At 37.6% G+C, this 27,392-nt stretch overlaps 2 protein-coding genes across 2 annotated transcripts; one reads left to right on the forward strand and one right to left on the reverse strand.

Annotated features, from left to right (window-relative positions):
• Nucleotides 1–6,129: 6,129 nt before the first annotated feature.
• LOC140142005 (uncharacterized) lies at nt 6,130–19,483 on the reverse strand. The gene is made up of 9 exons (XM_072163908.1): nt 19,136–19,483; nt 16,355–16,822; nt 15,827–16,117; nt 15,513–15,683; nt 14,231–14,359; nt 13,415–13,552; nt 12,632–12,925; nt 9,517–9,852; nt 6,130–9,042 (listed from the first exon to the last, which is right to left on the reverse strand). The coding sequence occupies exons 1-9, from the start codon at nt 19,242–19,244 to the stop codon at nt 8,531–8,533; spliced, it is 2,448 nt and encodes an 815-aa protein (XP_072020009.1). The 5' UTR covers nt 19,245–19,483; the 3' UTR covers nt 6,130–8,530.
• A 408-nt stretch (nt 19,484–19,891) lies between these two features.
• Nucleotides 19,892–26,070, forward strand: LOC140142008 (uncharacterized). The gene is made up of 3 exons (XM_072163910.1): nt 19,892–20,372; nt 23,304–23,624; nt 24,585–26,070. Exons 1-3 carry the CDS (start codon nt 20,267–20,269, stop codon nt 25,391–25,393), a joined length of 1,236 nt encoding a protein of 411 aa, XP_072020011.1. The 5' UTR covers nt 19,892–20,266; the 3' UTR covers nt 25,394–26,070.
• Nucleotides 26,071–27,392: the final 1,322 nt, after the last annotated feature.

A 27,392-nucleotide genomic window follows, 5' to 3' on the forward strand; every position in this document is an offset into this window, starting at 1 on the left:
GGCATACCATTTACACAATATGAGATACCACATCAGAGTTTCTATTCTACACGTTTTTACGATTTGCGCCAGCTCAGTACCCCATATGGTGTTGCCATTACAAGAAAATTCGATTTGTTGTCAGGTAAACCCCAGGTTTTTGTTTCCAATACACTAACTGAAAATGCAATACACTAATTAGCGGCGATTGCTGTTTGCTGTGGATATATTTTACTGCATTTTATCCATGACGATTTTTAAATCGTTCATCAAAATTGTGATATATTTTTGTTGAGAATTACAATTAGGCCTATATAAAGGTACACGTGTAGGTGCTGTATAGAATATTAAATCACAAGTCTATAATACAATGTAGATATCGACACTTTCTTTATCTGCGTCAATAATAGAATATTGATTTCAATCGAATTGAATACATCTCTCCATTTTGAGTTTGTACTTCAGCACTGAGCGATCTAGCGATCGATTTCAACTATACGTATAGGGGTCGGCTGTATAGTGAAGATGAGATTGTATCGACCATAGGCCTATCTACCGACTTGTTCACATAATCACTTTAATCGCTCCATATCAACTCATATGGATTCGACTAGCGTCTTCGTTGATGATGTTAATAACATGCAGAAGCAAACGGATATTTCATCTCAAAAGCGATTTTCTGTGGCGGATTAGGACAACTTTTATTTTGCACAAACAACTAAAAATATCGGGTAGCGATATAATATTATGCCAATAAAAATTTTGAAATCTACCAAAACAGAGCTTTAATTTGAACAATTATATCAACTTGTCAAGGACAGTATTTCACGGAAGCCAAAAAAGTAGGCCGAATTTGTGTTTGTTTCAATGGGACGCGGCATTATTTCGCCACCTGAACACCCAATTATAATATCGCTATGGGTATGAGACAGCCAAATCCGTTTTTGTCTCTTGGTAAATTCATGTCAAACCATTTGTGTCATTGGAGCACTCAACGCCGGGGGAGGGGTGCACTCAACTTTGGAAGTGACGGTGTGTGCCTGTCAATAGGCCCCCTCTTTTGAAGTCGACTATACCCGATGATTTTTTTTAAAGTCATACCCGTTGGTTGCGGCTACCAAATGGCCCCTTTTTTCTAGATTATCTAGAATAGCAACAGCAAAATGCCACAATATATTGCTGAAACACTTTCAAATTTTGCTCCATTTTTTCGTATTCGTCTCTTGGTAAATTCATGTTAAACACGCCATTTGTGTCAAAGCGCACTTTAATTCTCGAGGAAGCCAACTGGATTAAATAGTATCTTGTGGAAGATGCATGTTACGCGAGTCGCATTTAGGCTATAGGCTACAAGATTTTTGGGCAAAATGTGTTTTATAAATGAATTTGACCAATACCCAGCCCTCCCAAATACTTAGATACATACAAGTAGTATAGTATGTAGGTTTATAAGAGGGTTTGGAGCAGGAGCGTGAGCAGGAGCGAGCAGGAGTGAAAATGTGACATCATGACCATACGGAAGTGGCGCTAATGACAGGAAATCGCGCCTTATTTGATGACATCCTGCTCTCTGCTGCATGGTTGAAAGTAGGAAGTACTGGTCAAACGAGGTGTGAAGCATGCGACATTACCATGGTTACTCGTTCGATTTGTGCGATGTACTATGTTTATGGTAGTGGGTTTTTTTTCTTGTTGGTGGCTTGGACGTTTAAGGGTTACAGAATAGCATACGCGGTACTACGTTAATAAGGGCTTACATTTCTGTTTGGTAAATACATACTGTACATTATAGTACCAAATAGTAGACCAAGATGTACCTTAAGTCGAGTCTGATGCATATATTATACAATGGGTCTGGCGGTTCTTGCGTGTTAAAGCCTTTGATCGCTGCACTACTTACGACACTAAGAAACAGACACAGAAACACAACATTCGTTTTGACACTGAATAGAGTTATATCTTTTATTAGTTCATTATTTTCTTTTCAACAAACATTACACATACATCGTTATTACATCATTTTAGTACGTTATTTACATAGTATATATTTCTATATGAACATCTTTACGATAAAACATAACGAGTATAATATTACAAGTATACTACTAATAATACAATTTTATTATTTAAAACGTGGTTTACAAATATTTACAGTTGGTTTGGACACATGGAGCCCCTATATAGCATAAATATTTCAAAAATACATGGGTTGTTATATTTACAGCCATTTAAATAATACAGTAGCATTTATTTCACATACAACAATATATTACACGTTAGGAAAAAGGTATGTCTTCAGAGGCCGCTTAAAAGCAGCCGCAGATTCCGCTTCTCTGACATAAGCAGGGATCTTCTTCCAGAGGTTGTTTTGCATTAAGTTTTCAAAAATGTTATTTTTCCAATGTTATTTTGGTTTTATGCCCTGTATATAACCCGACATTTAAACGTTTTCTGTCAAATGTTTTGTGTTTGCTGGGATAGTCTTTAATTGGCATTATCTTCTTCGTCAGTTTTCTCATCCTCATCTTGTTGGAACAATCCGCCAAATTTGGATCGATATTTAGGTATCACTCTGGTTAGTGCTTTGTTCACATCCATGCCTTTATCTAATTTCCCTTCAAGATGTTCTATAATCTCTTGATGAGTGTCGTCGTCTTTAAGGTGTAGGTAACTGGACAGAAAGTCCATGTATTTGTTGAAGAAGTTTCTTTTGACTGCCCAACGGGTCTTCATATTTGCTTTTTCCTTGGCTTCATCTTCACTCATGCCTCCATTGACATACTTTTCATACTTCCCACTCCACATCTCTTCAGTTGATTCTATGGCTTCTTTAAACCAGTCTTGATAGGCGATATTGTCTTCCAGATCAGAACTAGACTCATTTTCTTCCGTTGACTCATCATCTTCTACCTCCTTTTCAATCTCAGAATCCTCTTCCTCTGAATTGTCGTCATTATCCGGAGATTCACTTTCAGAATCTTCTTCTTTTGGATCTTCAACTCTAGGGTTTTTAAGTACAGGTTCATAAGTGTTCACCATAGAATTGTCATGATCATAGTGCACGCTTTCATCCGTTGTAGATTTCTCTTCGTCGTGTACACTTTCTATATGTCTCCTTAAGCTATACCTTCGACCAAAACTTTTTGCACAGATGTGACAAGTATGGGGTTTGACGGCAGAAATAGAATTCATGTTTACTCTTTGAAGATATGTCTTCAAATGACAGGAATTGGATAAGCTAGTGTTTATGTAGTACTATATTCAAAAGAAAATGGCAAAAAATGTGCAATGTGTCAGAAATGTGTAATTGTGCAAAATGATGTGCCAGAAATGTGCAATTGTGCAAAGTGATGTGCCAGAAATGTGCAATTGTGCAAAATAATGTGCAGAAATGTGCAATTGTGCAAAATGATGTGCCAGAAATGTGCAATTGTGCAAAATGATGCCAGAAATGTGCAGAAATGATGCAATTGTGCAAAAAATGTGCCAGAAATGTGCAATTGTGCAAAGTAATGTGCCAGAAATGTGCAATTGTGCAAAATGATGTGCCAGAAATGTGCAATTGTGCAAAATGATGTGCCAGAAATGTGCAATTGTGCAAAATGATGTGCCAGAAATGTGCAATTGTGCAAAATGTGCCAGAAATGTGCAATTGTGCAAAATGATGTGCCAGAAATGTGCAATTGTGCAAAATGATGTGCCAGAAATGTGCAATTGTGCAAAATGATGTGCCAGAAATGTGCAATTATGCAAAATGATTTTCTTTTGAATATAGTACTACATAAACACAGCTTAAATCATTTGACATATCTTCAAAGAGTAAACATGAATTCTATTTCTGCAAAAATGTCACATCTGTGCAAAAAGTTTTGTCGAAGAAAAGGGAACATATAGAAAGTGTGACGAAGAGAAATCTACAACGGATGAAAGCGTGCACTATGCCAGACAAATGGTGAACACTTATTGTACTTAAAAACCCTAGAGTTGAAAATCCAAAAGAAGAAGATTCTGTGAATCTCCGGATAATGACGACAACAGAGGAAGATTTGAGATTGAAAGGATGTGAAGATGATGTGTCAACGGAAGAAATGAGTCTAGTTTGATCTGGAAGACAATATCGCATCAAGACTGGTTTAAAGAAGCCATAGAATCAACTTGTGGAGTGGGAATATAGTATGTCAATGGAGGCATGAGTGAAGATAAACACAAATATGAAGCGTTTCAAAAGAAATCAACAATGGACCTTCTGTCCAGTTACCTCATTCTATTTCTGAGTTGAAGACACTTTTATACACCTTTCATCAAGAGATTATAGAACATCTTGAAGGAAATTAGATAAAGGCATGGATGTGAACAAAGCACTAACCAGAGTGATACTAAATATCGATCCAAATTTGGCGGATTGTTCCAACAAGATGAGGATGAGAAACTGACTATTAAAGACTATCAGCAAACACAAAACATTTGACAGAAAACGTTTAAATGTCGGGTTATATACAGGGCATAAAACCAAAATAACATTGGAAAAATAACATTTTGAAAACTTAATGCAAAAACAACCTCTGGAAGAAGATCCCTGCTTATGTCAGAGAAGCGGAATCTGCGGCTGCTTTTAAGCGGCCTCTGAAGACATACCTTTTTCCTAACGTGTAATATATTGTTGTATGTGAAATAAATGCTACTGTATTATTTAAATGGCTGTAAATATAACAACCCATATATTTTTGAAATATTTATGCTATATAGGGGCTCCATGTGTCCAAACCAACTGTAAATATTTGTAAACCACGTTTAAATAATAAAATTGTATTATTAGTAGTATACTTGTAATATTATACTCGTTATGTTTTATCGTAAAGATGTTCATATAGAAATATATACTATGTAAATAACGTACTAAAATGATGTAATAACGATGTATGTGTAATGTTTGTTGAAAAGAAAATAATGAACTAAAAAGATATAACTCTATTCAGTGTCAAAACGAATGTTGTGTTTCTGTGTCTGTTTCTTAGTGTCGTAAGTAGTGCAGCGATCAAAGGCTTTAACACGCAAGAACCGCCAGACCCATTGTATAATATATGCATCAGACTCGACTTAAGGTACATCTTGGTCTACTATTTGGTACTATAATGTACAGTATGTATTTACCAAACAGAAATGTAAGCCCTTATTAACGTAGTACCGCGTATGCTATACTGTAACCCTTAAACGTCCAAGCCACCAACAAGAAAAAAACCCCACTACCATAAACATAGTACATCGCACAAATCGAACGAGTAACCATGGTAATGTCGCATGCTTCACACCTCGTTTGACCAGTACTTCCTACTTTCAACCATGCAGCAGAGAGCAGGATGTCATCAAATAAGGCGCGATTTCCTGTCATTAGCGCCACTTCCGTATGGTCATGATGTCACATTTTCACTCCTGCTCGCTCCTGCTCACGCTCCTGCTCCAAACCCTCTTATAAACCTACATACTATACTACTCATACACCATTAATAAACAGCCCATTCTTATGTTTAAAACGTTAAAAAATATTTTATTTTCACAACCATATACACACGTATGTTTGCAGCAATTCATATTTAATTATATCCAATTTACATAATATATAAAACAAAGTATAATAAAATGTTGTCACACACATAAGGGATTATCATCAACATTTGTTTTCCCAAGTTTTGAGGTCAATTGCACTAGCTGGTTTTAAATAGAAGTAAAAACATCTTTCACAATGGCCCTAATAGGTATGTGTGGTATATGTAGGGGTGGTTGAATTCTGACGTCAATGCCTGGCAGTATTTGCACGCATCATCACAATTTCCATTGTTTTTGCCTGGTAGTATGCGCGCGCATCATATTCTGATCAGGGCTCGTGTTTTTAAAATCCCCGCCACATCACAATAACGCTATTGAACAGTGTAGTGGTTACATGCGGTTCACTCAAGCATATCGATAATACCAGTCCCTTACCTTTGTTGATAAAAATTGAGGTCAATTCATCTATAGATACCACAATTAGGGATGAAGCTATCACTTATATAATTTATAGGCTTTAAATTTCACTGGAGAAAAATATGAGCTTTCTTTTGATGCCAAAATCGCCATTTTGATAATATAAAAAGGAATGAGGCTGTCGATCGGGTCAGCCATCTTTATGAACATTTGTTTGCTTTTCAAAGTGCCGATATCATGCATGATGTATACCAGACAAAATTAGCAGTCCAGTCAAAATCTTTAACAAATGAAAAGCCCGGGGGTTCTCCCTAAGAAATGGTGTACGGGATGCTCAAAGGTTTCGAGGTGCATTTTCATCGTTTTTGGTATACCAATGGGGTGCAATGATTTTGGGTTATTTCGGGTTAATGACCCCTTATTTCTGTGATGGTATTGAGATGGGCTGTTGTAAGTTTTTGGGTATATTGATGATCCGTCACCTATTATCACAAGTCTAGAAATTAACATAGAGCATAATATGCCAGGTACAGTCAGTGGCGTGCGCAGCACATTGAAAGAGGAGGGGGGGGCAGGTTGTTCAGTTCCCCCGAAAATGTTGACGTTTTTAACGTTTTTCCCCCGAATCCCCCGAAAGGCCAACAAGGGTTGGGGGCCATGGCCCCCTGCCCCCCCCCTTTGCGCACGCCACTGGGTACAGTCTGCACAGCTCTTAAATCAGAAACAAAATATTGCCCGACCCTAATTTGTCAATGTCACCCTTTAATAGCAGGTATAATGATGGGTCAACATTTCAGTAAAATGGTATAGAGATGGGTTGGTTAACTGATACAAGCGAGGTATGGGGTGTTTTTTTGCACTACGCATGCAGTATAGAGATGGACAACATTCTGAAGTCTACTTTTAACACCCTCGTACAAATATTTTCCAAGAACCCCCCCCCCCCCCCGGAAGAAAAGCCGCCCTTCCCCTATTTACAATCTTCCGGGGACAACAATCAACACAGGGGTTATGATCAAATTGTATAGGCTCACCGCTCACACTGCAAAAACTCAGGTGTTAAAAGTAACACCGGTTGGCGTCAATAGAGGACCACACCCAGAGGCGTTGTTTTGTAACACTTTTGGTGTTATTGTTTACCTTTCTGGTGTCAAAAATGACACCAAGAGTTTAAAAATAACACCCAAAGTGTTAAAAAATAACACCCCTGATGGGTCCTCTATTGACGCCAACAGGGGTTACTTTTAACACCGAGTTTTTGCAGTGTATAGGTATACATAATAATTGTTTATCGTCTAGTGGTGCGATTAGACAGAATGCTTGTACACAAAATATCTGATCACCGCTTTCATTACATTTGCATAAGTTAATACCGTTGAGGCACAGCAGGTATATTGGAAGGAATGAAGGAATCTATACAAATTCGGCCTAAATTGCCTTTGTATATTGCCTTGTCATCGTCTTTAGACCAACATTCACCTTGATTACATCATGTGGTGTAAAATTACATATTTTTGCGCGCATATTTTCCCGATCAAATCCCTTTTGAAGCAGATTACCGAGAAAACTTTTAATATACCGTGCCAAAATAACGCACACCGTACCAGAAAATGATGTTATCTTTGCATATCTGATGACAAGTGACTCTATGTATAGGCCTATACAGTAAAACATGAACAAAGTATACTTGCAATGAGATGCATAATTAAGATAAACTACAGAAAAATATTAGTAGGGGACCTACTTTCCTTTAACCCTCACTATGTCATCACATAATTAGATAATATTGGCAGTAAAATAAATATTGGGAATCAGAAAAGAATAGAACCTGAGACCTCATGGTGGAAGTGTACTTTGCCAATCCCAATCAAAATCCCAAGTTCAATCAAAATATTGAACAAATACCATGCAAGGCGGGCAGTAAAGAGGAGTCTTCACTTTGGATCGGTTATAGATTTGTTGAGAAAATATTGAAAAACATCTCCTAACCAGTTTTCAAAAAATTTCGACCCAAATCTATACCAATAAAACCCTGAAAATGCACGTCAATCTGCCCCATAATTCCCGTACCCGCCTTCCCCCGGCGAGGGCAGGCAGGCCACGGGACAACGCACGGCTTCTCCATGATGCTGTAGCATGTCAAGTAACAGGCAGTTGTTGTAGTTCACAAAAGAGTCCAATTATTAGTTTAGTTGGAAGAAGGGTCTAGCGTCCACCCTCGGAAATATACTTCTAACCAAAGTTTCAGAAAACATGCGTAGAAATAGATGTTTAAAAAATCAAGAAGTGTCCCTAGGGATCAACAAGGGACAAATTTCATACAACAGGGTTGAAATTTCAAAATTTTGTCACACGCCTCGGACCACGCCAAAGTATTCCTCTGGTCGTAACGATTAACGATTTAAAAAAAAGTATAGTTTGACCTATCTGCGACATGCCTTCTTGAGTTATACGCAGAAATTTTAACCTCCTGTCACCTAGGGACACTTTTTGATTTTTTTTTAATATAGCGTATGTTTTTCTACGCATTTTGTCTGATCTAGAAACGTTGGTTAGAAGTATATTTCCGAGGGTGCATGCTAGGCCCTTCTTACAACACAACTAAATTATCTGGTACTTGATACTCATCTGATTTGGCCACCACTGCATCGTACGATGGTGGTGGTGGAAGACTGGGGTCTTCAATAGTAGAGGCATCATAGATATCTGGATTATATGGCGTGAAATTTGAATTTACAATACCACCATCTGAGTTGGTAGGTGTACTTTCTGTTATAGCCACATCATATGATGGTAGGGCATCATCTGGCATTTCAACTTGATGCGCGTCTTGTCCCTGTTGAGCTGTCCCGACACTCCCTGATATTGTATTTGGTTGTGAAGAAGCCATATTTGTATTTGGCGAACTTAATTGTTTACCGCAAAATGTTACTAGAAACGTTTCTCCGAAGGTGACGTTACGATTGTGGATTACACGTAATTGTTTTTGTCGATGTATTAAAAATACAAATGTAAGAAATGACAACACACCGAAAGCAATTAGAACACGAGTACCTGTATTATTTCCTTCGTCATGTTCATGGTGTTGGTTATCATCCACAGCTGAAAGAAACAATACATAAAATTATTAGTCCTCATCCTACTAAACAAAAATGTCATTATTGAACATCAGCATTATTTTGAGGGCTTAAAACCAGAACCACCTATGTCCACAATTAAATGTTACTCATTTCGGCAACAAATGAGCGGTTAATTATGCCCTTCATAATACTTGAAAGTGACTTTGGGGTATTTGCATGGTCACTTCACTTGTATCTAACTAACGGGTTTAGTAACCAAGCATATACCCCAAAGTCACTTGCATTTATTATGGAGAGCAGAATTAACCGTCCATTAATGGTGTTGCCGAAATGAGTAGGCCTAACATATAATTGTGGACAGGGTTGTGGACATCTGTGGTTCTGGTTTTAAGCCCTCGATTTATCCTGAAGCTTAATTTCCAGTGGCGTAATCACCGGGAAAAGAAAGTTACATATTAATATGAGACTCTAGTTGGATGTAAAGTTTTAAACTTACCACGACCCCAATTATTGCATTTCACAGCCACATCATCAGCATGTGAACAATCGTGATTATACAGTCCCCAATGACTACACTCAAACAAATCGTTTTCGTCTCCTCTGCAGTCTACATAATTCAGTAGTATGTTCCCGTCACCTTGTCCATATAAACCGTCGGTATAGTATTTCTCAGCCCCCTGATAACCAAGCATTTTGCAAGCCACGTGAGAATCCGTCAAGTCCCAGCCATGACCGCAAATTGACGACCATGATCCTGAGTCATATAGCTCTACACGACCAGCGTATGACTTATCTTCAGCTCCTCCCACCAGACGTATCGTTGACGTACCACCTGCAATTTGAGTTACGAAAAGTCGATTAATATTAAAGGTACGATAAAACAATAAAGCATTAGTGTTATCTTGATCAGAACGGGTTGCAAGAGCGTGCAACGTCTTTTATACATCCACTACATCTACCTCCACATCCAAATGGGAAAGCGGATTGATTGTAATGAGAATTTACTACTAGCTACAACATTGTACACAGTGTGATGTTTTGTATGAAATTGTATCATAAAGTTCATCTACATGATATTCCTGGAGGCGGTAAGAGTACATTAGCTACAACATTGTGTACAGTCAGCTGTACAGTGTGTTGTTTTTTATGAAGTAGAGTCATTAAATTTCTTTTACATGCGATTCTTGGAGGTGGTAAATTAAGAGTACATTAGTTACAACATTGTGTACAGTCAGCTGTACAGTGTGGTGTTGTGTATGAAATAGAATCATAAAGTTCTTTTACATGATGTTCCTGGAGGCGGTAAGAGTACATTAGTTACAAAATTGTGTACAGTCAGCTGTACAGTGTGGTGTTGTGTATGAAATAGAATCATAAAGTTCTTTTACATGATATTCCTGGAGGCGGTAAGAGTACATTAGTTACAACATTGTGTACAGTCAGCTGTACAGTGTGGTGTTGTGTATGAAATAGAATCATAAAGTTCTTTTACATGATATTCCTGGAGGCGGTAAGAGTACATTAGCTACAACATTGTGTACAGTCAGCTGTACAGTGTGGTGTTGTGTATGAAATAGAATCATAAAGTTCTTTTACATGATATTCCTGGAGGCGGTAAGAGTACATTAGTTACAACATTGTGTACAGTCAGCTGTACAGTGTGGTGTTGTGTATGAAATAGAATCATAAAGTTCTTTTACATGATATTCCTGGAGGCGGTAAGAGTACATTAGCTACAACATTGTGTACAGTCAGCTGTACAGTGTGGTGTTATTTATGATATATGATCATAATTTCTTTTACATGTGATTTCTGGAAGCGATAAAACTACATTAGCTATAACATTGTACACAGTGTGGTATTTTGAATGAAATATTATCAAAAAGTTCTTATAGACCTACATGAGATTCCTGGAGTTGGTACGAGTACATCGGCGTAATGTGATGTGCCGTATAATCTGGTGTGTTGTATGGAAAATATCATAAAATTCTTATACATGAAATTCCTGGAGGCGGTAAGAGTACATTAGCTACAACATTGTGTACAGTCAGCTGTACAGTGTGGTGTTTTTTATGATATATGATCATAATTTCTTTTACATGTGATTTCTGGAAGCGATAAAACTACATTAGCTATAACATTATACACAGTGTGGTATTTTGCATGAAATATTATCAAAAAGTTCTTATAGACCTACATGAGATTCCTGGAGTTGATACGAGTACATTGGCGTAAAGTGATATGCCGTATAATCTGGTGTGTTGTATGGAAAATATCATAAAGTTCTTTTACATGAGATTCCTGGAGGCGGTAAGAGTACATTAGTTACAACATTGTGTACAGTCAGCTGTACAGTGTGGTGTTGTGTATGAAATAGAATCATAAAGTTCTTTTACATGAGATTCCTGGAGGCGGTAAGAGTACATTAGCTACAACATTGTGTACAGTCAGCTGTACAGTGTGGTGTTATTTATGATATATGATCATAATTTCTTTTACATGTGATTTCTGGAAGCGATAAAACTACATTAGCTATAACATTGTACACAGTGTGGTATTTTGAATGAAATATTATCAAAAAGTTCTTATAGACCTACATGAGATTCCTGGAGTTGGTACGAGTACATTGGCGTAATGTGATGTGCCGTATAATCTGGTGTGTTGTATGGAAAATATCATAAAGTTCTTATACATGAAATTTCTGGAGGCGGTAAGAGTACATTAGCTACAACATTGTGTACAGTCAGCTGTACAGTGTGGTGTTTTTTATGATATATGATCATAAATTCTTTTACATGTGATTTCTGGAAGCGATAAAACTACATTAGCTATAACATTATACACAGTGTGGTATTTTGCATGAAATATTATCAAAAAGTTCTTATAGACCTACATGAGATTCCTGGAGTTGATACGAGTACATTGGCGTAATGTGATATGCCGTATAATCTGGTGTGTTGTATGGAAAATATCATAAAGTTCTTTTACATGAGATTCCTGGAGGCGGTAAGAGTACATTAGTTACAACATTGTGTACAGTCAGCTGTACAGTGTGGTGTTGTGTATGAAATAGAATCATAAAGTTCTTTTACATGAGATTCCTGGAGGCGGTAAGATTGCATTAGCTACAACATTGTGTACAGTCAGCTGTACAGTGTGGTGTTTTGTATGATATATGATCATATATGTTCTTATATACATGTGATTTCTGGAAGCGATAAGACAACATTGTACACAGTGTGGTATTTTGTATGAAATATTATCAAAAAGTTCTTATAGGCCTACATGAGATTCCTGGAGTTGGTACGAGTACATTGGCGTAATGTGATGTGTCAAATTAAATAAGATGATACGATTCTTTATACGTGCAGTATTATGTGTTGTATGAAATAAGATCATAATGATTCTTAAAACATTGGATTTTTGGATGTGATAAGAGTACACAAGCTTAAACACTGTTACAAAATGGACGATATTGAAAAAAAGTATTTTGCAGTATTAATAATAACTATCATAACACCTTCAAGGTCAAATAGCTTTGGTAATGCGTTATTACCTGATACTTTCATGTTTTTTTTTGTGGTAATACAAAATTGTGCAATGGAACTCACCCAAATCATATACCGAATTACGCCAGCCTGCTCCACAATACTGTCTACCATTCCCACTGCATTGATGACTGCAGTCGCTCTCTGACACTTGACCGTGTCTCCCGTAGTCGTCATACTCGCTTCCACAAAAACATTGATATGTGTACTGCAAACTAGCATATCTTTGATCACCAAAAGAACGACAATGTGCCCAGCATTTTTCTAAAGTCATCTCTTCATGGTCTTCAATTAAATGATTAGGAAGTGCCCGATCACCTGCATCTATGTAACACCCAAGGTAGATTGGTGTAGGTACTGTGTGCAAACAAACATAGTAACAAATAAAAACGTATAATAAATAAGTATATTAGCCTTTCATGTCAACACGTACGTAGACGTGCCTCAAACCTTAGATATACCTCAATCATTATTCAAAGTAATTACAAATAATTTTCACAACACTTTTTTTTAGAATACAAATTGTGTTGGCATTTCTGCTTTGGAGCTACCTTTAAAGATGCATACCATAGAAAAGTGTACAAAATATATCAGAAATTGAGTTTCGGTGTTTAGTAGATGTGATATCCTACTCCAAATTAGACAAGAATTAAATTTTAGAAAGGTAGAAAGGGGTTTCAAGACTCAACAATGCCCGAAAGGTGTTTAAGTTTTGCCATGCGTAAGTTTACGATGTGTATACAATACAATTTAGATGAATCTATGCCTGTGTTTACCCACTCAATAAACACCAAATTCGATCTACAGACCACTGGAACAGGGCCTAAAAAACAATCATTTACTCACTGTAATTACAAATTGTCCAATTTCCAGTACTCCCAAATCCAGTAGATATTCCTAAATAATTGAACTGAAATTCATCCGGGTTGAATTGATGCGACATGATCGGTTCTTCACCAACCAAACCAACTTGTACGTAGCCATCTAGAAAATAAAGAAAAAGGCGGCATACTTAAATATAAGAAAGTTGCGATTTACTGATTACAAAAATTGACTGTTGCTCTCGGCAGTCGCTCTACCGATCAGCGACAGAAGCAACGTACGTCATAAAAAAGTGACGTCGTAAAAAACGCTACGCTCCGAGCGATTGCTTTAAAAGGGCATTTCGTGATCCACAACCTCATCCCCCCACTTTTCTCAAAAAAAAGTTGGGATTTTTATACCACTGGAAACCTATGGCTACATAATGTTTATGTACCAAAAGTTTCTTGCAGATTAATTCGTTTAGCAAAAATTTCGTCAAGTTTGAATTTCGTTCTGGTATACCAGAACGAAATTACAACAGTGTCCTATGGAGCAGTGTAATACACATAATCATACGTAACTCGCAAACGCAAAATCGGAATCAACTGAAATTTTGGGAATAAGCTTTTTTCGTGAATATCTACTGAATAATGTCATAAAAAGAGGATGCTAGGATCACGAAATCATCCTTAAATAGTACAATATGCCCTTAAGTTTATCTCCGGAACCCCATGGAAGAAAATTACACTATACCACACAAACATCCAACTCCCCCTATACCCAACACAGACTCCCGCACACCTCACACGACAACCCATCGACATCACACATAATGCATAATTATACTCAGTACAGTACCTGTAAATGAAATAATGAAGTGTCTATCTTCATCTGGTGAGAGTAGATTTGGTGTGAATTCATGTGTCTGATCTCCACATTGCTGGCAGTCGCGAATAGCAGACTCTTGATTGCTCCATCCACCCAATACTAAAATAAAAGAAACAAAAATGCGTGATTTTAGTCTAATAAGTTTAGTTTGTAAAATTAATGTAAATCTCCGCCGACAGGCTGATATGAAACATAGGTAGGGCATATGCTTTCCTAAAGAAGCATTTTAAAATAGGGTGAAAATGATATATTGAAACATATTGAAGCACATGATTGTGATGAACACTTTCGAAAATGAGCAGATGGATTCTCATGGTTGTGGGCTGGCGATTCGAGTAAAATAAATAAAAATAAATGTTGACATTTATATAGCGCCTTTCACGTGTATCAAAGCGCTTTACATTTATTCCGCCGTCATTAGAATATGTCAGCTGCCATACAATGCCCAAGGCATGCTCATACCTTTGGGCGGCGCTCAATGGACAATATCCCTAACAGCTCCCCATTTCACCCCTGGGTAGAGAGAGGCAAGTGAGGTAAAGTGCCTTGCCCACGGGCACAACACGATGGCACCGCTGGGGCTCGAACTCGCAACCCTCCGATTGCGAGGTAGAGCCCGTACCGCGAGCTGCGCCACCGTGCCCCCACTAGTACCCAGGAGTATTATGTTGCCGATGATCAGACGATCTGTATATCTTCGCCGGTCTTTAGTTACCGAAGTATGCCATACTCTGGGTTATTTTGTACTACAATTGTGACATGTCATATCAAAAGCAGACACTTTTGGACAGGATCGTAAATGGAGAAATAGCCAAAAATCTGCCCGGGTGATTTTTTTAAACAATTTGGGTTTGTTGCGAATTTGTGATGTTATTAATATTAAATATATTGTCTGATAGTTTCAGACCGGAATATAACGTGCATCTGGTTTTTTTTTAGACATTATTCAAGTTAATTCCTACTCTCAACATTGTCAATAATAATATTTAAAGGCCGATATCTCAATTTCCAATTTTATAATACCATAACTTACGAACTCAATATCTTCGCTTATGAATGCCCGATTCCATTGGGGAAAACGGCGTTGTGGATCAAAAATATCGCTATATTTAAAATAATGTAAAAACCTCAAATATGATAACCTGCCCAAAAGTGTCTCCTTTTGACATGACACGACACAATTATGATTAGACGTGTAACCTTTATAGACTCTTTCCATAATCCTATTCGTATTTCGTCTTTTAAAACGTACCTATTTCCACAATTTTGGGCGAGTCCTCTTGATCATATGGTTGTCTAGCTAATGCAACATGAACATCATTGTTGGCGCGAACTTTGAAGGTGATAGAATCGGCATGGCTCGGTATCTTTGGCATGTACGTGTAATCATATGTCGTTGTCGTGTGGAACTGTTTGCATTGTCCTGTGTAAAGTAAAATAAAAGTTTGACATGAAATCAATGAATTTTTGAGATGCAAATTAATGTAGTTATTGCGTTAATCCGTCGAAATAATAAGTTATCAAATTATGCTAGAAAGAAATACTTAAGAATGTAGACCTACATACCCTCTATGCAACTGTAGCTGATTTCAAGGTATTTCTCAGTGCCTTGACATGGATCACCAAACACATCACTACTAGCCTGTACTTCACACGCATGTTTCCCATTGCATAGATTTTGGACAACTTGCAGTGACTCTCGAGAAGCGCAGCTTGTTGTGTAGACAGCGTCGGTAGGACACTTTATCTCATCTTGCCGACCATAGATGGCCGATGTTACATAAAGGAATCGTCCTTCTTCGCATTCTAGATGCAACGTATCGTGTTCGCAAATATAACCATTGTATCCCGTTTCATCTGTAGCAAAAGGATTTGAGACGGTTTGCGCGATCATGAACATGAATCTGAACTTTGTCCAATGTATGGATTGTTGAAATGTTGGGGGTTATTTCCGGTCTCTGCCCAAATACATTCAAAATACATCTTCTCCCAAAAAGTATATGCAAAATAGCCAAGTACATTGTAATAGCTTATAATTTTTACATTATGTCCATTATGGATATAGCTATGTCTAGTAAAGTTTAATTGTTTTACCTGCATCCACTGTAGCTTCAATTGAGTATTCCCGTTCTCCTACACCTGTATTGATATTAACTGTTTGATTGACTGCTAGGCTGGCATGTAGATTCCCACCAACCCATCGGACATTGTAGTTTCCTCCACCATTCCATGTTATCACACCATCTCCAAACGACCATCCAATTACATCTCCAGATTTGACTGGAATGCGTTCGTTTTCAGGTACTGTATAACTGACTGGTGTGTTAACTGCACTTGCTGGTATGTCATTAATGCCGACAATTTGAAATTCAGTAACAGAGCCTCCATTCCCAGTCGGTCTGAATACTATGGCTCGCCATGGTTCTGATATCTTTCCTAGAAAACTCCACCTTGTAACTTGGCCACTACAATGAAACTGTTGATCTGGTGATACCATCGTCCAACCAGGACTGTCTGGACCTTCGCGGTTTACTATTGGCCAACCTCTTTTGCAACTATTGGCTGTAAGAATGGTATAAAACAATATATTATTGGATTTGGTAAATGAAAATTATTTGGAACAAAGATAATCAGGAGCTCTATCAGTAAGGCATTTATATAACATAATAAGAATAATGATTATTCCACCTATCTATAGTTTGAGCCACTTGAGAGAAGACCAATATTAGTTCTGATATCAGCAGAAAGAATAATTCTGGCAAGATTGTTCAAGAGAATTTGTAACTTGCTTGACAGAGTAAGAGAATAGTTAGACCAAACATGACTGCAATAATCAAAATGTGCAAGACATGAGATGATGAACGGCTTTTCATCCCAGCTACATAGGCCTATACACTTTAAGTACATATCGTTAGATTTCTACAATGTACTTCAAATTTCAAAAATATCAATTTTTAATCACTTGCCATAAAATGTGTGTTATATCGCGAATTATTTGATATCAGAAGGTCATTCTTCGTATTCAAAATGCAATTCGATATGTCTGATGTGCACTCAGGTCCCACAAAAATACTATGCAGTGTGCAAACGTTGCTATCCGATCCCTTGAAGGGGCCTGAAGAAAAAATTGAGGGAGTTTTTGAGTACAATTTAGGATTTTGCCATTTGCAACTGCATTTTGTGGGTATCTTGGTGACAAGTGATACCCTAATTCATTTATTTTTTTCTAAGCGGCTTTGGGTCTTGATGGCTTCAACACATCAGTTAGGTTTGCCTACTCCATAGAGTTGTACACATTTTTGATTTTGCATGTATAATGATTTAATGTACAACTCTATGGAGAAGGCAAACCTAAATAATGTGTTGAAGCCATCAAGACAAGCCAATATCTCTCAGAAATGTTGTCCAAGAACATATCTTCAACATACCTGAAGTTGATGGTGGGGCAAATTGTCTGACATTGGTTTTCAGGGGGGTCAAAATGTAAAAAAAGTGGTTTTGCATGGGTAATATCTCAGCTAAATGTATTCTAATATGCTCAATATTGGATAAGAGTAATGTCCTACCAAAGGGCTCTGACTGGCAAAAAAATGGACGCTAAAATTATTTTTACTTTTGGAGTTCTGACCCCCCCCCAAAGTTGGTCCTGGTTGGACGAAGTTGCATTTTGAGGGCCCTATATCTTTTAAAGTAAAGGAGTTACAAGTTTTCTGATAGCAGATTTGAATTCTACACCAAAAAGTACCCCAGGATACATACTTTTCAAAGTTTTAAGGGTTCCTTTATACATTTATGGACCTCCAAACATCGTCTTTCGCGTTGCGACACATTTTTACGCTGACCCCCTAAATTTCAAATTGATGCCACGGGAAAACGAAATGGAGTATGAAGCTCAAATTTTCATTATTTTACTTTCTCATCAATATCTACCACCACACAGAAAAAAAAAAATTGAAGAGGTGCTGCGGTGCACATCCCTGGAGTTGACATGGAATGGGCCCCCTATCATTTGTTATAATGCACCAACTGAAATTATTGATTGGCTCCAAACAAAGGATTTGAACCGGTGTCCTTCACCGAAATCACGGCACAGTGCAGTCCATTCAATCAAATATTGTCATCAACCTATTTGATCGTAGTTCATTGTTATGCGTGTGAGACGACCAAACATGCTTTTGTTGAATGCATTTGAGTAGACCATCATTATTGTGAATTAGTAAAGGATCAACAAAAAAAGGGTGGCATCACTGATCAGTATATGCATGATTACAATGTTCAAACACCCCTTACTGTAAATAGATTATCCCATCAAAAGTTTCAAGTCATTAGGAATATTCGGCTGGACCCAGATATTTTGCTGTAAATCGGTCAAAATTGAATAAAAGTGGACAAGGAAGAATATTTTTTCATCGCTTTACTAATAATTTCTGTTAGGTCTGACCGTGTTTAGCAACTTTTCTTTCATGACTTTTTGCGAAAGTAAAAACTTTTCGAAATATATCCTAAAAACCGGGTGTCTAAGTTATTTGGACAGACAATAGTAATACATGTATATTACTGAAACAAAAGATGAAGTCGGTATACACACTGCAAAAACAGTGTCTTTTTGCCCTCGATTTGTAAACATGTTAAAACCTAAACACAGATGTAAAATTTCAAAGCATCATGTGTGATAATGGCATCAAATTCCTAAACTTGTTGACAAATCGAGGACAAGGTGGTGCCCAGAATACTGTTTAAATAATCTACACTTTTTTGCAGTGTACAGTACAATGCGTACGCTAGTAGTAGTAATACTTAGTAGTTAGTATATATGACACATGGACGTACTATATTACGAATACGTGCTTATATAACTATAAGTTCTAAAATTACCTTTAACGTTATCATGTGTCAATATTATCCCCAAAAAGCACCAGAAAATGTGTGTAGAACACAAAATGCTTGTAGAAATTCTGTAGACTGCTCTGATGGTAAAATACATCTTTGTACACGACTAATATTAAATAATTAGTTCAGTTCTGACGGTTCCACATTGGTGATATACCATTAGCTGTATGTATCTGTTACGACCGGTTAATAAGCGGAAATGGCTGTCACAAACTGACCAACATTACTGAGGACACCACCATGTTGTAATGCTATAAAAATAGATATGGAATAAAAATAACACGAGTCCATTTTATTTGTCCTTGGATACAACAAAAGCGTCAGTACACATCGATTCTCTTGAGTTGACCTGTGACGTGTACATGCGGTCATGCTTGTTAATTCAGTGTTGTTTGATTTACTTAAAATAATTATACTGAATGCATACTAAACATTAATTTTTATTTAAAAAAATAACAACAAGCGAGAAGTACACTAACAGTCAGTTGCAAATAATTGTCAGTGTGTTGCCTCCAAAGCGTCACGGGTTGGCAAGGCAACTAAAATGATACTCTAATCATCTCAATGCTCTAATGAAGTTACAACGCACTTATAACTACGGTAATGCATGTATATAGGAAGATACCCCTATTTAGATCAAAATTCTTTACCATTGTTGTATAAATGTTAATAATGAACTATGATGCTGTTTTTAATTTTCCTCAGATAACCAACATATATTTACGTCAGAGGTCACGGGAGAGAAATCAATTCATTCAGTCTGACATCAGTCTATTGTTATTCTGCACGTGAGTGTGTGTGTGTGTTTTAAAATATATTTATTCGATAGTTGACTGGATGACAATTAAAAGGCACTGTATTTTATATACTTCCTTTTTTCGGGTCAATAAGCATGTGGTTAAACCTTAACCATATAATATGTTATGGCCTTCTCGGATCTACAAACGTGCGTTAACTTAATTCATTTTTACACGTTCAGAGAGATATCTGCGTAGATATTACAAAGCACTTGTTCTATTAATGGCGGTTTCTGTGTAAATGCAGCAGATGCATAGTAGATACAACGCATCAACATTTGTTTCAGTAGAGCGGCAATTTCTATAGAAGATAACTGTGATGAGTATTCAAGTGTCTATATCCACTGCGGTTCGCCATATCTTCTGTATTTTAGTTATATTGGCGCAGATAGCTGTGACAAAAGGACATAATCACCATGATCATGGTAAGGATTTATTGCTGGGTTTTTTTTTTCTTGAGCGATATATTTTTTTGCTGTTTTTGTGAGTTTGTCGATATTTACATGTCATACTAAATGTTTACCAATGTGTATTGGTATAGTATCATTGGTAAGTGATTGACGTGGTATCAACATGATAAAAATCAGTATTGGTATTCACATTGCTTGCGCATTGCTTTCTCACTGATTTTAAAAATTCTACTACTGACATAAAATGGGGTTACCGTTCGTGAGGGAGGACACGGTATTTGGTGAATAGATACACAATGAGAGGTTGATGGGCAATAGATAGGTTATAGCCTGGTTGATAACACTCAAAACAAGCAATTAACGTATAGTTTGATTAATTAACAAATTAAAGGAGTATTTCGTGATCCTAGCATCATCTTTTTATGACATATTTCAGTAGATATCCACGATAAAAGCGTATTCCCAAAATTTCAGTTGATTTTGATTTTGCGTTTGCGAGTTATGTTAGTATGATTATGTGTATTAATTACACTGCTCCATAATTACTGTTGTAATTTCGTTCTGGTATACCAGAACGAAATTCAAATTTAACGATATTTTTTCTAAACGAAATAATTTACAAGAAATATTTGGTACATAAACATTATGTAGCCAGAGGTTTCCAGTGATATAAAAATCTCAACTTGAGGATGTGGATCACGAAATGCCCTTTTAATCATTTATTCATTCATTCAAATATTTAACAAATATTCAAACAAACGTAGTCAATACAGCTCTGTAAGGTAGTCTTTCCTTATCCTGGTGCACACTTCATCTCATGCTTTCGAATTAAAATGGTGCATGCCGTGGAGAGGGGTATGTCTGTTTCCCGGTTTGTTTCTTTGTTTAGATGCAGCCGGTGGCGTATGAATGGGGGGTGTGTGTGTGGGGTGGGGTGAAATTGAAAAAAAAAAGCAATTTATTATTTTTCACTCGTGAAAAATTTTATGCTGTTTTCCATAAGATATGCCCAACACAAGGCAATCTCCAGCGCTGAAATATGATTCATATAAGGTGCTTATAATTATGCATATGGGGGGTGGGGATGGGGATGTGAATTTTCCTGCCTGTCTGTATCTGCGCGTAAGACTGATCATTTGCATTATAACGAAAACAGACATGAATAAACTGAACACAATATTCTCATCTAATGGTAAATTGATCCACAATAAAATTTAATTGATTAGCAAATCGTTTGTTCGTTCATTTATTCAAAAATATTTAAAATAATATATTGTTTTTGACTTTTTGTAACTATATCCATACATGACGTATTCAATGCAGCTCTGTCTGTGATCTCACGCTTTCGAAGCCAATTAAGTTTATAGTCTGGTGTGTGTGCACTCTTATGCTGGTTTCATACTTTTCTGCCGCTTGCCGCTTTGCCGCTCTGAAGATGATTTTACTTCACTGCGCAATCTCACTAAAAACGCTAGCGGTGACCAGCGGCAAGCCGATATATCGATTACTCCACCGCTTTGCCGCGGCGGCAGCACCGCTGGGAGTTGAATTCAAGTCAACTCGGAGCGGTGCCGCTCTGACGTATGAGAACAAAATACGATTTTGGAGCGGTGCTGAGCGGCAAGAGTAGCTTTCAGAGTCATGCCGCTGCCGCTTAGCGGTGTGCCGCTCCGCTTGCAGAAAAGTACAAGCGGCATGATGAAGCGTCATGCCGCTCAGCGGCAAGCGGCAGAAAGTATGAAACCAGCTTTAAAACGGTCTACTCATTTTTGAATAGAAACCTGTCAAATTTGAGAAGGGAAACTATTCAGATTGGGGACATAATATATTTCTTTTCAAACTAAATCGGATATTCTCATCAAAATTACAAGAAAACTCATCAAATGTCATTTAAAAATGGATAGGTTCTTGTCAAAATGATCTAACAGGTCAAATTTGAGTAGTTTGTCCAAAGGTCCCAAAAAAAAAGCAAATTTGAATAGTTTTTATTGTTAGAGGGGGACCTAACAGAATCTTGTCAAAATGAAATGGGTTATGTTATCAAATAATTGTCTTGTCAATTCGAATAGTTACTTGTTAAAATAAAACGGAAACTATTCATTTTGATAAGATTGTCGGGCAGTATATCTCATACAAACGAATAGTTACGGGATCAAAAATAAATGAGTAGGGATTCTCCCGGGGATTCTATTAAAAAAATTAGAAGTACGAAATTAGAGTGTGGTGTGTGGGGGTGTGTATGGGGTGTGCGTGATGTTGGGATGTTGGGGTCATACAGTGCTTATGTGCATGTCTGTCCATGTATCTGCATGTAAGACTGGTGCAATGTAAGGAAATAGACGTGAATAAAACACGATATTCTCATCTGATGGGAAAATGATTTAACTCGAAACTTTCTGAGATAAATTCACATCTTGGGTTAATTAGAGGGTGTACATATGGCATAATTTAGTGGTAGTTGGAGAAAGCTTGTTGTCGCCTGCTCCGCAGTCGACTGATGATGATGGTGGTATCCTCAGCTCACCACCGTGCTTCGCTTTTAAGATATTTTCTGTGTATTTTAGATGGTAATCTATCACAAACTTGATTTCACCTCTTTAGCCAAACCATGCCAGATCACAAGTAAAATAAGCTAATTTCCTAAAAATGGTTAAAATTACTCAACTTATTTAGCCACATTTTTCTAAAAAATAAGATTTTAACAGTTTTTTAAACCAGAAAAAAACATCAAACATTGTCAAGTGCTCAAACTTTAAACTTTTTTTTTCTCGAAAAAAAACCCCTGATTTTCAAGTTGGATCGAGGAATATTTAACTCATGATTGAAGAGTAATTAAAGGTTCTTTAAGTAAGACGATGGAAACTGTTGTGAAGTAATAAACATGTTATGGCTTCATTCTCTATAACCTAATTAATCCATATGTGTCTTCCATCTCATTCTCTACAGGTACCATCCGCTTGATGGGTGCAGATAACTCGTATTCAGGTCGAATCGAATTATTTCTAAACGACACGTGGTCAACTGTATGTAATGTTGGTTGGGACATACGAGACGCACACGTAGCCTGCAAGATGGCTGGTTTCCAAGAAGCTCAGGCGACTTATTTGAATGCAGCTTTTGGAAAAGGAAGCGGGAGTATTTTGCTGAGCAATGTAAAGTGCACCGGAGAAGAGAAATCTCTGTTTGAGTGCGCACACTCGGGATATTATGCGCATGCGTGCTCACATGAGGAAGATGTTGCTGTCGTGTGTCTGTACAATCCGAAAGGTGTGTACCCTGATACTTTCTAACACTATTTTTCTCTTTTTACTTGGCCGATGTTGGTATTTACTCCCGGCATTTAATTGGCAAATGTGCATAGAATTGCACAAAATTGCCCAAATATTTTTGAAATATTAAGCAAACTGTGTGTATTTTTTGCAATTAAGGTCAACTTTGGTCGTTTTTAACCTCAAAATGTGTGCCATGATATTGGCCTTTAATTTTATGGATCAGCAACAGAAAGATCTATTTCCTTTAGCTACTGGGCACACATGCATGAGTGAGCTAATGCAAATCACAGCTAATGGAGATACGTCTTTCTGCCTCTGAGCCAGACACTTTTTGCACATCGGAACTGATCACGAAGTCTTTGTCATGCTCAACTCCGGGGACATGCTTTTGCCTCTATTTGCACGACGAATGTTTGTTATTGCATTTTGTATTTTAATGCACCTCCTCGGATTCAACAGGGAACCTGCTTAACACTCGGGCTCTACTAAATTCACTTTGTTTGGATATATTTAACACAACGGATCTGTGACATCATTTAAGGGATGCCACTCTCTGTCATCATGGTCAATATCAAGAATACGATCGGCTGCCGGCACCCTAAGCCCTACGCTACCCGAATTATCATGATTTTTGGATTATCTGCAATCATGGCAAGAGCTCGAACAAATATATTTTTGTATACAAAATTATTCTTAGTCAATGCCGTTGCGTCATAGGCAGTGTATCAAGCGGGTGGAGAGGGTGAACGAAGTCCAGGGGCCCCGAGCAAAACCGAAAATCCCCGGCCGAAAATTAAATAAAGGAAATGTTAAAGGTATCCGCGCTTTTCCTTGTCCATGGGGCCCCTGCTATGCCCCTCGTTGTAAGCACGGGGACACGTATCCCAATCAAAGTCCTGATCAAAGTGAAAAACGGTATCTCTTTTAACAAATCACCCTTTTTTTCTTACTGCAGATCACACACACATTGGGAGAATAGTGGTCATCGTGTTGGCAGTCATGGTTGTGATTGTAATCAGTTTATTTCTAAATCAACACAGGCGATTATCATCTCGCAAACGTCGCCATGTCACCTGCCGCGAAACAGTAGAATTCACATGCATCGCCTTATCTTCCTGTTGTACAACGTATAAAAATACAGAAACCTTCACAGCGTCAGCGAATGGTAGAGCTGTGTCTTCAACAACGACTGATGCCTCTAAACAGGGAAGATGTAATCTGAGAAGATGTAATCTGAGCAAATGTAATCTGAGCAAATGTAATCTGAGCAAATGTAATCTGAGAAAATGTAATCTTCTCTGCTCTAAACTAGACAAAGGCAACAGCGAGAAAGAATCCGAAGCGAAATTTTCTTTTGCTAAATTCAGTAATGAGGGCGATGGCGAACCATATCGACCTTCCCCTATTAGCCATGATTCTATATCAGCACCCCCATCTAACAGTACTGTAGTGTCAGTACATGTCCCCAAGACTGATGAAGCATCTTTCAATCCTAATATTGAATCATCTACAGACAGTGTCCCTAAAGCTGATTCATTAGTTGACAGTGCCTCTAAAAGTGAAGCAAATCTAGCAAGTACTTCCAAGAATAAAGCAACTCCAGACAACGCTACAAAAGCTGAAGCAATTCTTGACACTGAAGGTAACAAGGTTGAAACAACTCTTGACAGACGTAATACAACTGACGCGCCAGTGTCCACTGCAATATCGCTAGACAATACTGATGGCTTATCTAATTCTGCTTACGAACCGGACTATTCTTGATACTACGGAATTACATAAAAACGTACATAAATAAATAGCATGAAAATAATGTATTCTGTTTCATATTCTTATAATGTATAGCCTTTGTCACCATCATTGATGCCTAGCTTGTCATTCATGATTTTGATATTTTACAAACATTTAAAAATATATTGTTATACGCAGTGCTGTGAAATAAGACAATATCATACTGTCCCAATTAGCAAGTAGTTCCAAGAATGAAGCAACTCTATCTACAAAGCTCCTAACGCTGAAGCAACCCTTGACACTAAATCTAATAAAACTGAAACAACTCTTGACACAAGAAGTAAGAACGAAACCAGTGCTGAAGAAACTCTTGACAGAGGTATTACGACTGACACGTCCGTACTGAGCCACATAAATATCGTTAAACAATAACGATGGCTTATCCAATTCTGCTTACAAGCCGGAATATTCTTGATACTACGGAATTACATAAAAACGTACATACCATATCTCAAACGGCGGTATAAAATAGTATGAAACTAATGGACTCTCAATTCTGTTTGATATTCTTGTAATTTATAACTGTTATCACCATGACTTGTCATCCATGATTTTGATATTTTATGCATATTATATTGTTATACGGAGTGTGCTATGTAATAAGATGATGTTTTACAGACGGTCCCAATTAAATACAATCCTAACAGTTACATCTCAGTTACTTTAAGAAAGGGCAAGATGACAGGGTATTCTTGGTTAAAAGCTGTAAGCGATGTTGTTGCAATCACGTTCGAGAGGTATAGAGCTGCGTTTTCAACAACGACTGATACCTCTAAACTACAGTAGATAAAAGCAACCGCGAGAAAGAACACAAAGCGACATTTTCTTATGCTAAAATCAAGTTCAGTGAGTAATGAGGGCGATGGCGAACCACATCGACCTTCGACTATTAGCCATGATTCTATAGACGAATCCAACGAGCCAAGTCATGGTCAGAATTTGGTCGGACATCTTTGGGTAGCCGCTAGCACCAACCTGGTGTTTTGAGCGTCCAAAAAGCCGCCTAACACGTAGAGAAGATGCAAGGACGAGGAGGGTTAATAGAATAATATATATAATAGAGATAATTCCGCAGGTAATCCCATCGCATCTATTCATACATAGTCCTTTTGTTCGCAAGTACATCAATGCATAGATACCGCGTGTAGTTAATCCGATTAAGGTATAAAACGGGTGATGGAATGCAGTTTAAAATTTCCGCCAAGGCCGAATCATTTCACATTTTGAGTGCATTGTAGCCGACGGCTACCCAACTAAAGGCTGCTAGTCAGGTGTAGGAATGTGAATTTAGATTCGTCTATAGACGAATCCAACGAGCCAAGTCATGGTCAGGATTTGGTCGGCCATCTTTGGTTTCCCGCTAGCACCAACCTGGGGTTTTGAGCGCCCGATTGTGCAAATAAATGCCGCCTAACACCTGGAGAAGATGCAGAGACGAGGAGGGTTAATAGAATAATATATACAATAGAGGTAATCCTGTCGCATCTATTCATATATAGTCCTTTTGTTCACCCATTTGTACATCTATGAATAGATGCGACGGGATTACCTGCGGAATTATCTCTATTGTATTATTCTATTAACCCTCCTCGACCTTCTCTAGGTGTAAGGCGGCTTTTATTTGCACAACTGTTGGAACTGTATTGTGTGTGCATTCTTTTGTCTACCTGTGTTTTCGCGGGAGGTGTAAAACGGGTGATGGAATGCAGTTTAAAATGTCCGCCAAGGCCGAATCATTTCACATTTTGGATGCATTGTAGCCGACGGGGACCCAACTAAAGGCTGCTAGTCAGGTGTAGGAATGCGTGTATTTGGATTCGTCTATATCATCACCTCCGTCTAACAGTACTATACTGTAGTAGTGTCAGTGCATGCATGGTATCCCAATTGACCTTGTTAAAAGTTGATTCATTTAGTTGGAAGTGCCTATATCATTACTTCCCGTCTAACAATACTGTAGTGTCAGTGCATG

This window comes from Amphiura filiformis, chromosome 20 (genome assembly GCF_039555335.1).
Source record: "Amphiura filiformis chromosome 20, Afil_fr2py, whole genome shotgun sequence".
In the NCBI taxonomy this organism is placed as follows: domain Eukaryota; kingdom Metazoa; phylum Echinodermata; class Ophiuroidea; order Amphilepidida; family Amphiuridae; genus Amphiura; species Amphiura filiformis.

What these genes read in the sequence shown, in the direction of transcription:
- LOC140142005 (XM_072163908.1), bottom strand. Translation starts at nt 19,244, where the DNA reads ATGTATTTTACCATCAGAGCAGTCTACAGAATTTCTACAAGCATTTTG. An exon ending in TGAAGCTACAGTGGATGCAG is followed by an intron (nt 16,118 to 16,354) that starts GTAAAACAATTA and finishes CTTTTGCTACAG; the next exon opens with ATGAAACGGGATACAATGGT. An exon ending in GCCCAAAATTGTGGAAATAG is followed by an intron (nt 14,360 to 15,512) that starts GTACGTTTTAAA and finishes CTTTTATTTTAG; the next exon opens with TATTGGGTGGATGGAGCAAT.
- LOC140142008 (XM_072163910.1), top strand. Translation starts at nt 20,267, where the DNA reads ATGAGTATTCAAGTGTCTATATCCACTGCGGTTCGCCATATCTTCTGT. An exon ending in ACATAATCACCATGATCATG is followed by an intron (nt 20,373 to 23,303) that starts GTAAGGATTTAT and finishes CATTCTCTACAG; the next exon opens with GTACCATCCGCTTGATGGGT. An exon ending in GTGTCTGTACAATCCGAAAG is followed by an intron (nt 23,625 to 24,584) that starts GTGTGTACCCTG and finishes TTCTTACTGCAG; the next exon opens with ATCACACACACATTGGGAGA.